General features: G+C 39.1%; 1 protein-coding gene across 9 annotated transcripts in view; it reads left to right on the top strand.

Annotated features, from left to right (window-relative positions):
- EXOC6 (exocyst complex component 6) overlaps positions 1-15634 on the top strand; it is a 96232-nt gene that overhangs the window by 63264 nt on the left and 17334 nt on the right. For all 9 annotated transcript variants that reach the window (XM_037399021.1, XM_037399020.1, XM_037399023.1 and 6 more), the window contains one exon: positions 6578-6651. In XM_037399021.1, the coding sequence (XP_037254918.1) occupies positions 6578-6651 (74 nt within the window). The remainder of the gene's footprint in view (positions 1-6577; positions 6652-15634) is intronic.

The following is a 15634-nucleotide window of genomic DNA, read 5'->3' as shown; positions in this document are numbered from 1 at the left end:
TTTGTTTCCTAGATGTGAAAAAATACCAGTTGTAAATGCAGAAATTCCGTAGTATTCATAATACTGACACCGTAATCATTCATCTAGACAAGCTGAATTGGTGCACCCACTAAACGGTCATCTGCCTTCCAAATTAATAGTGTAACAGCAAAGACAGCTTGTCCACTACCATATTATTCTATATTCTATAAATTTTCTTCTAATATTTAAAATACCATCTGTGAACACCACAGTACTTCAGTACTCTGTGTAGATTAACCAGTGCACTGTTTTGCTCAGGAATTTCTAGCGGTACAGGGGATAAAATGCATGCCTTGCAGGTGACTTTCACAGTATGAACAGTATGTTCATAGTAAATTAATGAGAAGTCCCAATGAATCTGTCTGTCATCTGGTCTCTGGGTTGTTTTCAGACCTTTTCCTTCTCAGCCTTTGTCCTGTTATGTACCATCCTAACTTCTGTTACCACTCTTTCTACCATGTTGGGTTGATGCACAGTGGAAACTTCCATCAGTGAGGAGATCTTGGTAGAGTTTTATTTCATATAACTTTATCACATTTCATTATTTTAAGATTAAAATATAACCTTAAGACAACATATTTTGTAATATGTAGCTGTTACACTGAGCATACAGCATGGACAGGACATGGGAAACCTTCAGCCAAAATGAGAAAGTTTCAGAAAACTAGTAACTTGAAGACTGAAAAACGCATTCTTTGCACCATTGCATAACTTGTAGCATAGGCTGTACAGATGCAAATAGAATACACTTTAATCCTGGCTTTTTGCAAAGCTTTTAAAGCATATTAGAAAAAAATTGGTTTTGCACAGAAACCTTTTGAGTAGTTTAAATATAATTATGGAAGCTTGTCAGAGTAGTATGTTGCAACAAATGACATCTTACAATCTGTGGAATAAGGGATTGACACAAGATTTTGCTCAGACTGCTTTGCTGTTGTGGTTTCATTCATAAGGTCCATCACAGACACATTCCAGGCCTCACTGTGGTGCCTGTGATTTATGTTCTTGCTCATCACCCTCCCCCAGCTTTATTCTTTGACGCTTTGGGATTAACGGATACGTCAGTGACATTTCAATTAGTGCTTAGAGTGTGCGAGTAATTCACAACTGTTGGGAAGTTTCCTACTGTATTGTATACATGGGTTTGACATTTTACTTATAGACACAGTGGGGGATACTCAGATTTATTTTGAATTACGAAGTTATGTGAGGTGTAGAAAGTTATGAATATCTGAAGATATATTTTTTAAAATTCTTGGCAATATTCTAGATATTTATTCTGATCTTTAACATTGCATTTTTATACTTTCAAATATGAGCTGGAAGAGATCTAAATAAAAGCAGGGAAATGTAATTACTTGTCAGACTTTTTCTTTTCCATTAAAAAGCAATCAACAGTTGAACCAACAATCCAATCTGTTAATGAGCAGCAATCTGTTAAAGTCAGTTAAGTGCTGAAGTTCTTACCCACAGCAAATAGGTAGAATAAGTGGACTTCCAAAAAGGAAGGTGGAAGGAAAGGCAGTGATATTGTGATGACCTCTGGGATTTCATTGTCCTGCACTGCATTTCTGTGTAAAGCACCCAACTTTAAAAAGCAGAGCAGAAAATCTGGAAATATCTGATACTTTTGCTCAAGAAGAGAAGTGGTATCAGGTGGTCTTCCCTGATGGTTTATTAAAATAAAAAAAGTTATCATCTTCTTGCTCTGCATCTAAGTTTTTTTTATTTTCCTTCAAAACGTTCCAAAAGCTTTCAAATTTATATCAGATTGTCCTGTTCTAATTGAAGTATTTCTCCACTTCCTCTACATATTTTATCACTTAAAACAGCATTTTACCTCCATATTTTACACCATTCTTTTCAGTGGTGATCTTCCACTGGGATAATAGGGATTCTTACAACAGTATTCAGAAAAATAGAATGTACTAGGTCCCATTGAATAAAACCCAATGAATAGTCTTTTGCTTGGACATTGCATTTCAGTGCCCTGAGGAGAGGAATGAGTTGGGGAGGGGAGGTTTTTGCTCACTTTATGACAAGCAAGGTGTACTAGAAAAAGAACTTTTCAGAGACACCATCCAGACCTAGATACTTACATCAGATTTTTATTAAGGAATTAGAACTTGTCAGAAATTCTAACTGCTGGAAGAGTTACGTGTAATTTTTATAATGTATGTATTTTAACATAGGTGAGTTGTGAGACAGGATTAATTGGCAGAAGAGGCGGTGTGGTTGAGTGAGCATCCTTCCTCACCCAGACGTGAATCTGTGCAAGGATGAAAAGGTTCCGAGTCCTGTCTGTAAATGAGCATGGCTAAGCGGAGAATTAGCGCAAAGCAGGTTGCACTATACCTTCCTAACCAGCCCTACTGGCTTCCTGCCAGTCCCTCCTTTTTCACCCAAAGTATGGAGAGGTGCAGTATGCAAGAGCAAGGGAGATGTTGACCCAAGTGCTCTCTGTTGAGCATACATGAAGGTAACCTTCAGGTGGCCATGCCAGAAGCTGAGGAACCCAAATCCTGGTTTTCCTTGAGAAGGCTTTCTACTCTTCTCTGGAGGCCCCTCATTTTACCTGCCTCCTCTTCCATCTGGGAAGTCAGGTTAGCTTAACTCACTTGAGGCCATCCTTCATCTGCCGGTCACATATGGCAGCGAGGGAGTGAGGGAAGCAGGGAGATCTCGCTGGTGCTGGGGGCAGGGCTAGGGGCTGCTGCCCGGCCAGCTGGCAGCTCCCTCAGCAAGGCTCCCCTCCAGGCATGTTTGAACAGCTGGAGCATCCAACAGGGCTGCAAAGTGGCTGCAAAGCTGGGCTGCTGAGATAGTCACCTGAATCTTCGCTCTTCCTTTAAAAAGGCGTTTGTGGCTTTGCTGTCCTGCCTGTGAATCAGTGTTATGAGGCTGAAGTAGAACTGTCCTAATGTAGCTTTTGATCCACAGCCTGGGTCTTGATTTTTAATTTCTGCCATTGAGCAGCAAAACTGTCAGGAATTAAGTACTGAATTCCAGGACCAACAGAGAGGCATAGCCAGAGGATGGCTAAAAGATGGGTTTGGAGAGAATAAAATGAAAAGACCTGTTAATAAATCTAGAAGTGAGAAATTCAGTACAAGTTACAGGTCAAGATGTCTTAAATTCCATTTTAGCAGACACAGTCTTTTCCTTAAGATATCCATTAACACATACATACATCAGTTCACATATATTCTGTATATAAAGTGTAATGAAAAGATCAAAGCATTCAAAAGAAAATGGGCTGAAGTTATCTTTACAGTATTTAAATTTACCATTCTCGCATATGTGTTACCTCCCCAATGTCAGCAAAGTGCAGGGAAAGAAGATGTTTACAAAAACCTTGTGAATAATAGATTTGTGTCATGTGTATTTGCATTTAATTTTCCTGAAAACATTGACGTTTCTGACTCAAACTGCCAGGCAGCCAGTTGTTTGCCCCTATGTGTGACAGTTTAATGGTGATCTTTGCATTTCATTCTCATACATTATAAAATTCCTGAATGCTCTTACGCACACTATAACAACCAACGAACCAGCCCCCTACCCCTCCAAATCCTCTTTAAGTCTAGAATGAATGTAGGGGGTGAATATTTTAAAAGATGTATATATGACAATGTTTCATTACTATCTGGAAAAGGACCCTTAGGACAAAGACATTAAGAATGTTAATCCTGTTCTTATAGTATCTTCCTAAAACACTGTGCAGTAGAAAATATTTAATTAGCTTTTAAAAATTGTTAGCAAAACTTAAAAGCTCTGAGCTGATGGCGGAGGGGGAATTGTCTGACCGTTACCGTAAGTAGATTATCTTTTTGCCCTTTGAACTCATGAAATTGTAATAGTGAAACAAATTCTACTGTAGTCATCTGTCAAAAATGACCCAAATGTGAGAATAAATGCTTGTGCTATAATGAGTGTCCATGGTGTTGTAAATGCATTCGTAGCATAAAATTGTGAAGAGAGCAAAGCCTATACAATAATTAAGTTTGGCACCTTTTGTGTTTCTTGTTCTGTAGCTGCAATGGTAGTAGGTACTATGCAGAGAAGCTAAACCATACTCCATTATTTAATGCATTAGGATAAATTCCAAACTGTGTTAGCCTGATGAGCTGCAGAAAGGATGCAAAAATTTGCCCTGTGGCCTGTAAAAGTATCCCGCTGTAGGAAGGTATCTTGCAAAGTATAAAGTGCCACTAGCTAACTGAAAAGTTTTGCTGCAGGTCACACTTTTCAGTTCTGTAACCATTCCTTTGCCGTAAAGCTGCCTTCTCCCAGTGCTACCATTGTGGAGGGGCTGGAGGAGGCTGGATTCTAGCAGGGGAAGCTGGTCTCAGTGTACTGTGTGTGAACGGGAAGTTACACAGGATCAGATACAGGGGGGCCTTTATCTTTCGAGAATTGTACAGGTTCTCTTTCCTTGTTCAGGGGATGGAGAGAAGACCCCTTCTGACCAGCACACGCTTACCCTCAACCCATGTATCTCTTTTTAGCTGTTTGCTATGGGGCATTGCTAAGAATGCCCTGCTATAAGATGGTGTTCCCAATTTACACGCTATGTTTGGCTGACCACAGGGGCCAGTGTCATAGGCCTGTCTGTCCCTCCCAGTGGCTGTGAAATACCTGCAGAAGACATGATGGAGACACCCAGCCCTTTAGCCTAGGGTGTTCAGAAGGCTGCTTTCATAGGCCTGGACTTGTTTTGGTTTTCTGCAGGTTGGTGCTTGTACAGACTGTTTTCTCTTTGCTGCTTTTAAAGAGTTTATTATTAAGCAAACTCTCTCCATAAAATGGTGGGTTTAAGATACGCTTTTTCTACTGTCTTTTATTGGCCATCTTTTTTAATTAAGAAAAGCATCTTTGTGGTAGATTGAAACTCCCTGAAAACTCCCCTAGAACGTTGGCGTTACTTATAAAGTAGGAAAACCAGACAATTTGAAATTCAGGCTTGAATGCAGTAATTGGTGAGCATTTCCCAGCTGTTACCAATACTTTTCTGTGACATTGCAGTGTTCTCCCTAGGGAGTTTGACTGCTATTGCTTATTCCTTTAGTTGACTGACAAAGAGTCAAGTCATATTCCAATCAATTAATTCTCCTCTTACATGACTGTCCATAAAAAAATTTGCGGTACTATAATACAAGTAATAAATTCTGCCTCTATCCCTAAAGCTACTACTTGGATACTATATTCATCTACTGTTAAGCTGTTCTTAGGTACTCTGAGATGGTCTTAGCAGCTTCTTGTACCACTTAAGTAAGAATCTTTTATTTTCATTTACAATTGCATACCATTAAAATAATAATTTTTAGACTTGTGACTAGTCTATCTAAATTCGTATTAGTCTGCTTTAGGCTGAAACTATACATTCAGAAGTAAATGATTGAGCCCATTATTTTACCATCATGTTAGCTCGGACACCGATGTCTTTCTGGATGTTACTTTCACATAATGATCCAAATTTTCTAACTAGCCATTAAAGAAAATTTTATTAAGGATTTTGTATTACTTTTAAATGTTAGTAGGATTCCATGTGGCACAGTAGAGTTGAGTACTGGATGTGGAAATATTTTTGATACATATGTTCTGTTTCCTCTACCATTGAATGACCTGTTTCTCAAACTGAGAAAAAAGTTACCTTTCAGTGCCTCAAATGATACCTCTCGAAAACTATTACAGTAATATCTACTTTGTTTTATTAAGGGATCTAACTAAAGAAAAATTCTTTTAAACTCATTTGAAATAAGATGTCTAACTTGAGTGGGGATGTGAGGCAGTGGGTGTTTGTGCAAGTTTCTTTGTTACTAACGTGACTGGGATAAGAACAACAAAAAGTATATTTATATTTAAGTTTGACTATCATTGATAGTTTCCTGATTTAAACAAATAGCTGCCTTTTTTTCATTTCAGTATTTTTTTTGTATTTTGAATATAGTTTTGCCTTCCAATTTTGACAGCCGATTTTGGGGTTCAAAAAGAGCAGAGTTTTGTTACTGATAGGCTGGTTAAAAGATGTGGATGGGTATTTCAGCTCTGCTCTGACTGTGGCACGTAGAGCTTTCCACCTGTCATCTATACATTAAACTAACTCCCACCTTAGTGTTTGTCTTTTATTGGTGTTTGGCTGGAGGTGGGGTTTTTATAGTGCGGATGCTGTAACAGAAGCAGATGTTTGAAAATATGTTGACAGCATGAATTGGTATTATTTTGAAATTCTTCGGTAATCATTCACCTCAGGCCAAAAAAAGGTGTTGGCTTCTGTGGTTGTAGCATTACTACTGGATTAGAATTTTATGTAGAATTCTTAATAATACTCCTAAAGCTATTATTCTTTGGGTTGATTGGAGAAAAGATGGGAAAGTTGTCCGTCAGTTTGTTTGGTTTTGATCATTGTGAGTTTAATCTATTTCAGTTTAATCTATTTGTGAGTCAAACTAGTTTCATTTTAATACTAGCTAGTATTTATATTGCATAGAGCTTGATTTTCTGTTCGATTTTTTTTTACCAACTCTACATCTGTAATATTTTTAAACTTTCTTTGCAGTGTTTGCTAGTTCTGAGCCTGTGCCAGGATTCCAGGGAGACACCCTGCAGTTAGCTTTCATCGACCTCAGACAAGTAAGACACTAGTTGTTGTTTTTTATCCTACTAATTTCCCCTTTTGACCAATGCTGAAGTTATTAAATTCAAGAACCTTTCATGTTTTTGCATTCCCATGTAATTAGTTTTGAAAAGCAGCTATTTGAAGTGTTATTAGTGGCACTATTCCCTGTAATTTAGGATAAAACTGTTTCTCCAATGTGTTGTTAGGGGGCACTGTGCTACTGGTGGTACTGTTGCGTGGCTATGAGATTGAATTCTGGTCCTGACAATTTTGTAAAGATCCTGTGACGCCTTTTTGCAAGAGTGTACATGTTGCCCTGGTGTGTGCTGGCCAGATTCCATTCTGAGCAATTGCTCCTGTCTACAAAACTACTCCCTGGAGAGCAGATTCGAGCATGGTATTATTTAGCATTTCCTTTCCTTAATTTGTTACATAGAATTCTTTTAACTTTTAAACTGTTAGAAAGCAGCTTTATTCCAACTGGCTGATCTTTATTCTATATCAAATCTAATTTTAAATGCCTGAATATTGGAAGCACTTTTCCACGGTTCTTGCTGAAAGAAAGGTTTTTCCAGACTAAAATCTACTTACCTTATTTTCACGTAGTTATTTCTATTCCCTGCTCTCTGTAAATTCTGATCCTGTATCCACCTGTAGCAATTACTTTTCAAAAACTTTTCATACTTGAAGTAAGCTTTTAGAAAGGATTTATTTCACAAAATTGCAAGTATAAGTGTCATTTAAATAGTGAAATGAATAAATAAGTGCGCATGGAGGGTCTTTAGCTTTCTATGCGTGTTCGTGATATTTTTCAGCACCATTATGAGCCTGTCAGTCATCAGAAGAGAAATGTAGAAAGAGTTCCATACCAAATTATCTATAAAATAAGAACATTTTTGCTTTTAATAGCTTAGTAGGTTTTTCACAGCAAGATTATGACAAAGAATTTCACAAGGGAAAATTCCTGAGGCAAAAGTATGCTGGTTTCTCATAATAGTTAGAAATGACGTGATTAGAGTGTCTTTTTAAATGAAAAAGTTAAAAGGTAAAGATGTCTGTCACATCCTCACAGTAATACAACAATGCACAATATCTACAATGGGATAAGCGTGGTCTACGTGAGGAGAATATAGAATCGTGACCATAAGATTTGTTCACGTGATACCAGTACATTAGGCGTTCCAGAATTCAGTATGTAAAGATGCACTCTGCCAGACTTCAAATACCACAAGTCTTGCCTTGACTAGCAGCCTTCCTCATTTGGATTCTTTTTTATTCTCCTTTTATTGTCAATGTTAGAAGTGACTAAACATCTTCCAATTTGTACTAAGTCTGTTTAGTTGAAGGGAAAGGATGTTGAGAGATTTTGGCACCATTTCTGTCGTCTAACTAATGGTATAAATCCTTGCAGAGCCCATGTTTGTTTCAAGGGAAAACATGATTTCCAGCTATGCAGGAGGGCAGGGTGTGTACATACTTGCTACAGGAAATAAATAATATTTTTGTATGTTTTAAGCACCAACTGTCGAGCATGTCACATAAATAGGGATTATGTTGATTATGATAGCTCTCAGTTTATGTTAGCAACTTATATTTAGAATTCTTTTGATGTAGGTAATGCTTTATAGAGGATGCTCTGTATGCCATGTGAATCTAATCGATTTCAGATACTTTATAAACAGCAAAAGTCTAGGCAACTCTCTTTATTGGGTTGCAACTGGAGCTTGTAGATGTAGAATAGTTCTAGTGTATTTGTTTTGTTTTTACTGTATTATTGCATGCCTCACCAAAAGGTATTGCAAGCACACATTAAAAATGTTTACCATTTAGTAAGGACATGCAGTGTTTTCCCTCTCTTCCTTATTTGTGATCCATTTCTATCTTAATAGAGCGGATGACAGTTCTTTTCAAGAATACTTAGAAAGGCAACAGAGCCTTTTTCAGAAGGTTCTTATAAAAGGTCATGCTTCTGTTTTTTAGTTTGAATTTGATACTTCTTCATGAATTGCAGGATATGAAAGATAAGGAAGTAGGTCCAGTGGTCAGGTTTTACCTGCCCACCCGGACTGTGCCCTGAGGTCAAACTCCTGATATTGGCTGTTTGGTACAGAGGAGCTGATGACAGGTAGGGGCTGATACAAGGGGAAAAGCTTGAACCATATCAAAGCTAAAAGGCAGGAGATTTGGGACTCAGTGAGAGACTGTAGCTAAAAGATGGATCAGCAGGATTGCCCTCTTCTTAAAAAGCAGCTGACCTGCAAGGGAAAAGACTTTATCGTCCTGCCAATCACATGGTTGCTAATGGAAGCCAGTTATCTCAACAACGGCTTACTCTCTCTCTGTTGTACTAGGGCAACGTGTAAGATTAATGAGGATCGGACAGTAGAATATTGTAGCGCATTTTACTAAAGAAGTCGCTTACAAGGAGCCAATTTGGAAGACAAGAGAGGGAAGAGCTACACTTGCATGATTGCCATGGAGAGAGGAGCAGCTTTGTAAATAATTGCCGTAGATATTTTTGTTTTAACCATTCCTGATCCTCTGTCTTTCCCTGAAGACAACGTGTGGACAGCATGTTGTCCCCCGCAAGCCCACTTCTCTCCTCCTTCCTTCCACAGACATAGAATAGTAAACAGAGAAACAGTTGGCATGAGAAAGAGTTGCTTCTGAGAAGAGCAGTTAGTAGCAGGAAGCTCTGTAGAAACCCAAGTCGATAAAGATTTTTGTGCTGTTCCCATAACCATAGTATCTCAGTGTCTTACATAGGTGACTCGGTGTGTTTGGCTAATCATACATAGTGCATACTAATAGAGAATCACATGGCCATGGTCATCTATAAACTTGCAACTCCAGCTAGTTTAGCAGCTCCTAAAGCAGCAAGCAACTGCTAAGAAAACTGGGATAGATTCATGGTTCTCTACAGCTCCAGTAATTGTGTCATGCCTCATGCCATTTGTCTTACTGTGTGACCCGAGGTCATACCTACACGCACCCTTTCACCCCACTTAATTTAAAGCCACTGAGAGGCAGCCAGCTCAGCAAGGCGATTATCGAAGTGGCATGTGCTGCTTTGAAGAGACTGGTCTCTAGCATCTTGTGAAGATGACCCAACTCTCCTGTGGCCTGCATCGCTCTCTGAAGATAAGCTTTTGCTACTGTCTATATAGGGAGCCTGGGTAAATACTGCAGTGGCCCAAAGCGAGGTGGAATGAACTCTGGGGATTTTGCTACCAGTTCAGATCCTAGGTCAATTGGAATTAACCTTCAAAAGTAAACAGGTTTTAGTTCGTCCTACTTTAATTAGTCTCTGAGGAAGCTCAGCCTCAACATGAATTAGTTTTGTCCTGGTTATGATCTATTCTTCAGTGCCTAAAGACTAGAGTTACAGTTCTGGAATGTCAGGCAGTTTCTTGGATGTCCTAGACACTCAAAAACTGTGAGGAAGAGGCCTGAATCTTACAATTTGTGCCTTGCTCTTTGGAGAGCTGTTGTAGTGTGTAGTGGACAGGAACAATAACCTTGTGGGTAGCCTGAGAGGTCAACAGTTGCTGTCCTACGGCATATTTCCTGATTCTTAACCAACTGTGTTGTAACAAATGCCTATTCTTGAAATCAAATCATTGCCTGCAGTGCTATAACCTAAGCTGCAAATGTAGCTTGATTTTTTTTCACTTTTGACTTCACAAGTTGTTTCTAGTGTTTCTCCCCACCCCAAGCACTACTTCAGTTTTAAACAGGCCTTGTTCCTCTACTGTCTGATCTCAGACAAGTACTCAACTAGCTTGATGATTGTGGAATTTCCTTCTTTTGCCAGGGGTGAGGAGAGCTGTGTCTCATCTGTGTTCTTTTGCCGCTTATGTACACGTTAACATCCTCCAGTTGCTGTCAGTGCTGATCCTGCAACAGGGACAGCCATCTCAAGTGACCGTAATCAGGTGCTGTTGGCAATCCCAGAGTTAAGCAACCACCATATCAGTATCTCCATCCACATGGCAACATAGAGTTTGCAAGTCTGATAGTGGTGTCCCCTAGTCTGGGAGACCAAGGGCTGTGAACCACAAGGTCCATAAATTCTGCATAGGTATGGGAAAAAATTCTCAAAAGATTTTCAGCAATTTCTGGGTTTTGCTAGCATTAGAGAGAAATTAGGCATAAAATCATAGTACAGTTAATGTGATTAATATATAACGTGCCATGGAAACATTAGAAGATATGTTTTTGACAGGCTTTTGTTTGCTGTCTGTAAATAAGCATGTGGATAAGCACTTCTATGAGCTCAAGTTATTGGTAACGTACAATATGTATTCCTTCTAAAAATCGATACCTGATATTTAAGAGCATAATACATTTTCTTCTGATTCAAAGCATAATGGAAATTACATTGATAGTTTCTTGGATTGCTTGTCCATTTACTTGGTAATGTATTTTCTGGCATATTGTTGGTGAGAAATAGTGCTAACCTTCTGAACTGTAGTGTTGCATGCGACAGATGTAAGTTTATTTGAAGGAGAAAATTTTTGCTAGTACTTAATATAGTCCTCCTCTTTCTTCTTTGCTTCTCATTCATCACTGAGAGAGGATACTTTCCATCTGATAAACTCAAAAGTAACTTACTATATGTAGGAACTGTAACAGATCACTGGGCTTCAATCCCAGCCACAGGATTGTCTGCCACTAAAGGCAGGCTGACAGCTTGGTCTTCCCCACTGTTTTCTTTGCAGTGTTTAATTTGAATTAATTTCCTGTGGTAGGAACTGCATTTCAGCTCTGGCTTGTCTCCGATTCCCCCAACATGCAGCATGCCGAAGCTTTCCCCATCTGTGTTCCTGTGGAGAACGCTCCTGAGCCCTTCAGTAGACCTCAGAGAATAAGTTGCAGCCTGTTGCCAAACTTGCTCACCACTCACTCTCGGAGGTCGAGGGCTCTAAAGGTGTGCTGTGGCTTCCTTCACAGGCTGCCAGCCCACACAGTGCCTGGACTTTGAAATTAGTAGGGTACACCCCCCCAGCCTCTACTCCAGAGAAGAGTCTTGAGTTGAAAAAAAAAAAATCAATTAAAAATCAGGATTTTCCAAGAGGGAGAAATCCCTAACAGTATGTTTAGGAGAAACTCTTAAAAACTTCAGAGTTTAAAGATAAAAGTAAACCTCTTTTTCATAAGACAACAGTTTGAATTTTTAATTAGCAAGTAGTATAGAATATTTCATCTTTCGCTTCCTGAGGGAAATGGTTGTTGAGACTTTCATCTTCACAGAGGCTCTTTCACAATGCTTACTGATCCCTTTCCCCATGCCATGCACTCCCTAGCTTCTCTGAACAAGCAGAGGAGCATGTTACATCTGTAACATGAAGCCCAGCCTGGGGGTGCTATGTAATGGGATTTGTGCTTCTCTGATTTTCAGTGCAATGCTGCTTATTCAGCTAAAGAAAGGAGCTCAGATTTCAGACAGCAACAAAACAGGAGTTGCACCTCGCTGGATTTCAGACCATAGATCCTCACGTTGCTGGGGCAGGAAAGCAACAGTCTTACTGGCCTTCCCCTTCTCCGTAAACTGACTCTGCACTAAAGCAGGAGGGCTTGAAGCACACTGTGAGCACAACAGGGACACTTAAAGGCTCAATATCTCATGTGTTTGCATCATACAGGGGTAGCATGCGTATACATACATACCTGCATTCAAGATGACAGTTTTTTTAGTATAGGATTTGAGTATAGTGTTTAGCACGCTAAATGTACGTTATCAGCTTGTGGGGACACACAATGTCTTTTCAGAGTACTACATTCTTACAGGTAAATGGGAATTCTTCACACAAACATGTTGATTTGATGTAAGCACTTATATTCCCCAATGAAACGTCTTACCTTTGATTTCTCCCTTTCAACTAAATTCTGTGAAGCCTGTAGGTAAATCACAGTAGTCTCAGATCACAAGTTGTGTGTATAGATATTTGCAAGGAAGACCTCAATCAGTGCTCTGTACACAGAAACAAGCCAGCTCATTACCGGGATGGGATTTATACCTGCCAGCTGGTAAGAATTAGGAAGCTTTGGAAACAAACGCACAGAAATTAGCAGCGGGAGGTCGGAAACAAGCAGGGCTTTGGATACACTATCTTGATAAGGATTTGCAGAATCAAAGCAGGATGGCAAGTCAGTCATTTCCTGGCAGTAGGTATTTCTACCCTGTTACTGCCAGGAAGTAGGAGCACACGTGCCAGGTATTAGATGCATGTTCTTTGGGACATAAATCATTCATCAAATTCAGTGCATGACAGATTGTATCTAGTTCAACATCTGAATGCCCGCTTTCCAGCAGAGAAGGGCAAAAAACATGCCAGTAGCATACCAAGTTTTTGTTCTAGATCCTCGCTTACTGACAGTGAGGGGGCATACCTGAAAACAGGTTTGAAAAACTCAGTGTACAGATGCTGTTACTTCACTTCAGTAGCCCTATCAATACCTTACTTAACTAAGATGATACTCATATGGCCATTTAACTACAAGATACAGTACTCCATCTGTGGCCAAAACTGTACCAGTTCCTCCAGAGGAAAGTGTAGTAGATTAAGCATTATACCTTTCACCACGTAGTCTGTTGTGCACAAACTGAATGGCATCTCCTAATTGACAGTAAAGAATGCTGTAGGTACCTCAACCATGGAGGTTATAAAAAATAAGAAAATAATTTTCTTGTTTCTTTAAGCTAGTTCATCTAAAGGATACAGTCCTCTTAGGTCTCTGCTTACTGAACCAGATATACACAAGAATTAGGTGAGCTGACAAGAAATGTGTACTGTATATTTAGAAAATGACAGAATTTGTGAAGCACTGGCTCAGCTTGACTTAGAGACCTGCAGATAACAGCCTTAGCATAAGGACGTAAGCCTTAGTTGAAGAAGAAGGGGGTTTTTGTTGTTAGGTGAATTTATAATTTTTGGAACTGAGACAGGATATGGCATTTATTGATCTCATTTATCATGTCAAGTGTTTCAGCTGCACTTCTTAGAGCAGTGCAGGGGAGTTCCAGCTTCTAAATATTACCATCATAGAAATTACTAAGAGTTACAACCAAAGGGGTTGATCAAAGCAGATTATTACCAAAAAAAAGGCAAAAGCTGCTGTCATGACTATTTAGATGGACATGTCTGAGTCCCTATCGAAGTATTACTAGCTGTCACATTTAATCAGGTTTCAGCTCTTCTTAGTCATGAGTACTTTCACAAGAACAGGTTTAGAAATACTTAATTAATTCAAAACCTACAGAGCTATTGTTATGATGAAAACTTTGTATTTGTAGAAAACCTTTCTGTTCAAGAAGGCTCATCCCATAGTTACAGAGGAAGTTCCTGTAAGATCGTGACCTGGTTGGCCCTAAAATTGTATCCTTGGTAGCTGAAGTACATATTCCGTTTATACCCTGACTTTATACCTGGCCAGAACCCAAAGGCTTCACTTTTCTTGGGCAAGATACTACATTTCTTCAATAACTGGCATGCTACGTGTCTGGGAGACTATTTATGAAGCAGCCATTTCCAAGGACATTATGAGAGGAGACAATAAATAAGCTTTATCTGGAGGTTTTATTATTTTGCAGAAGGACCTGTTGGTATAAAGGTTTCAGAAGTTTCACTTTCAAATAATTTCTCAATTAACAGATCTCTTTCTTGAATTAGGAGTAATAGATCCACATGCCTATATTTGTAAAATCCTACTCACCCTTTCTTTGAGTCACTGATACACATCCCATTCAGTGGAAGTTCTTCAGAATCATTCAGTTATTCCAGTTTTCTTCTACTAGCAGTTTTGCGCCCCATCTGATCCTCGCCTTTATCTTTGTCATGTAAGAAATTATGTAAATGCAAGGAAGGAAGGTTTGGGTGCCTGACTTCCCTCAAGTTTGTAAATACATTATATGAAGCCATTGTCATCCTGCTGACAGCCTGTTGCTGGAGGATCTCTGGCATTGTGTCTGGGCCCTTCTGTAGCCCTGAGCTGATGGATGGAGTTCAGTTTTGGAGCCCTCAGCTCCACAGGACTCCCTCTGAATCCTGCGGGTGGTATGTGGCTCCTATGAGTAATGAACGAGCATCGTTAATTGAACAACACAGGAGAAGAAAATTACTGTTTTCCTTCAAATTACTTATTATTTGTATTCTCTTAACATCTGTGCTTCCTGGTGTCCCATCAGGGAGCCGTGGGACTGGTAGCTGCATTAGCGTGTTCAGTAATTTCTACCCCAAAATTGCATACATCCTCCAGCCTTAGCTAAGCTGGTAGTATCACTGGTATGTGGTTTGTATTGGGCAACGCTACTAAACCCTTAAGCCTACAGATTTGCCTTCAGTATTTTTTCAGTCGCATTGATATATTTAGGTTCCATTTTTCTTCCCTCAGTTATCTGTCAATCACAGGCAGCAGTGACAATATGCCACTTTTTTCCTTTTGCTAGTTTCTGCTGTGAAAAAGAAAATTAGTCTGTCTCTTCTTTGGAAGTCACTATAGGGCAAATGTAAAGTCCAGTAAAATCAAAGGAATCTTTTACAATGAGAAAACAAGAATTGTTCTCTGCTTCAGAACAGTAACAACACAAGGAAGGAATTACATAGACTTAGTAAGGCAAGGACTTGAGTAAATGAAATGTAGCTGAGTGTTTATTCATTTGGATCATAGTGTCTTATTAAAAAAGATGTATGTTCGAAAGTGTTTGTACAGTAGGTACAATAATGTGACACTGATTTTCAGCTGAGTGTTTTAGCACTGCAGAAATACAAATGAAAAAATATTATTCTGACTATCTGACTGCCTCCACTCAGTCAGTGAAATCTGGGAGATGAAACCCTTTTTTTCTTTCTGTTAGTACAAAGATACTAACAGGTGGCAAACGAAATTATTTAATTTTGTACTGTTATGTAAATAACTGGTTTCTGAATTAGATGAACTAATTGTACTAGAAGCAGTATGGCTGAACCAGCATGTTCTTAGACACCGTTTTATATC

This window comes from Falco rusticolus, chromosome 9, assembly GCF_015220075.1.
Source record: "Falco rusticolus isolate bFalRus1 chromosome 9, bFalRus1.pri, whole genome shotgun sequence".
Lineage (NCBI taxonomy): Eukaryota > Metazoa > Chordata > Aves > Falconiformes > Falconidae > Falco > Falco rusticolus.
The sequence above is the reverse complement of the archived record's forward strand: the minus strand, read 5'-3'. Positions and strand labels throughout refer to the sequence as shown.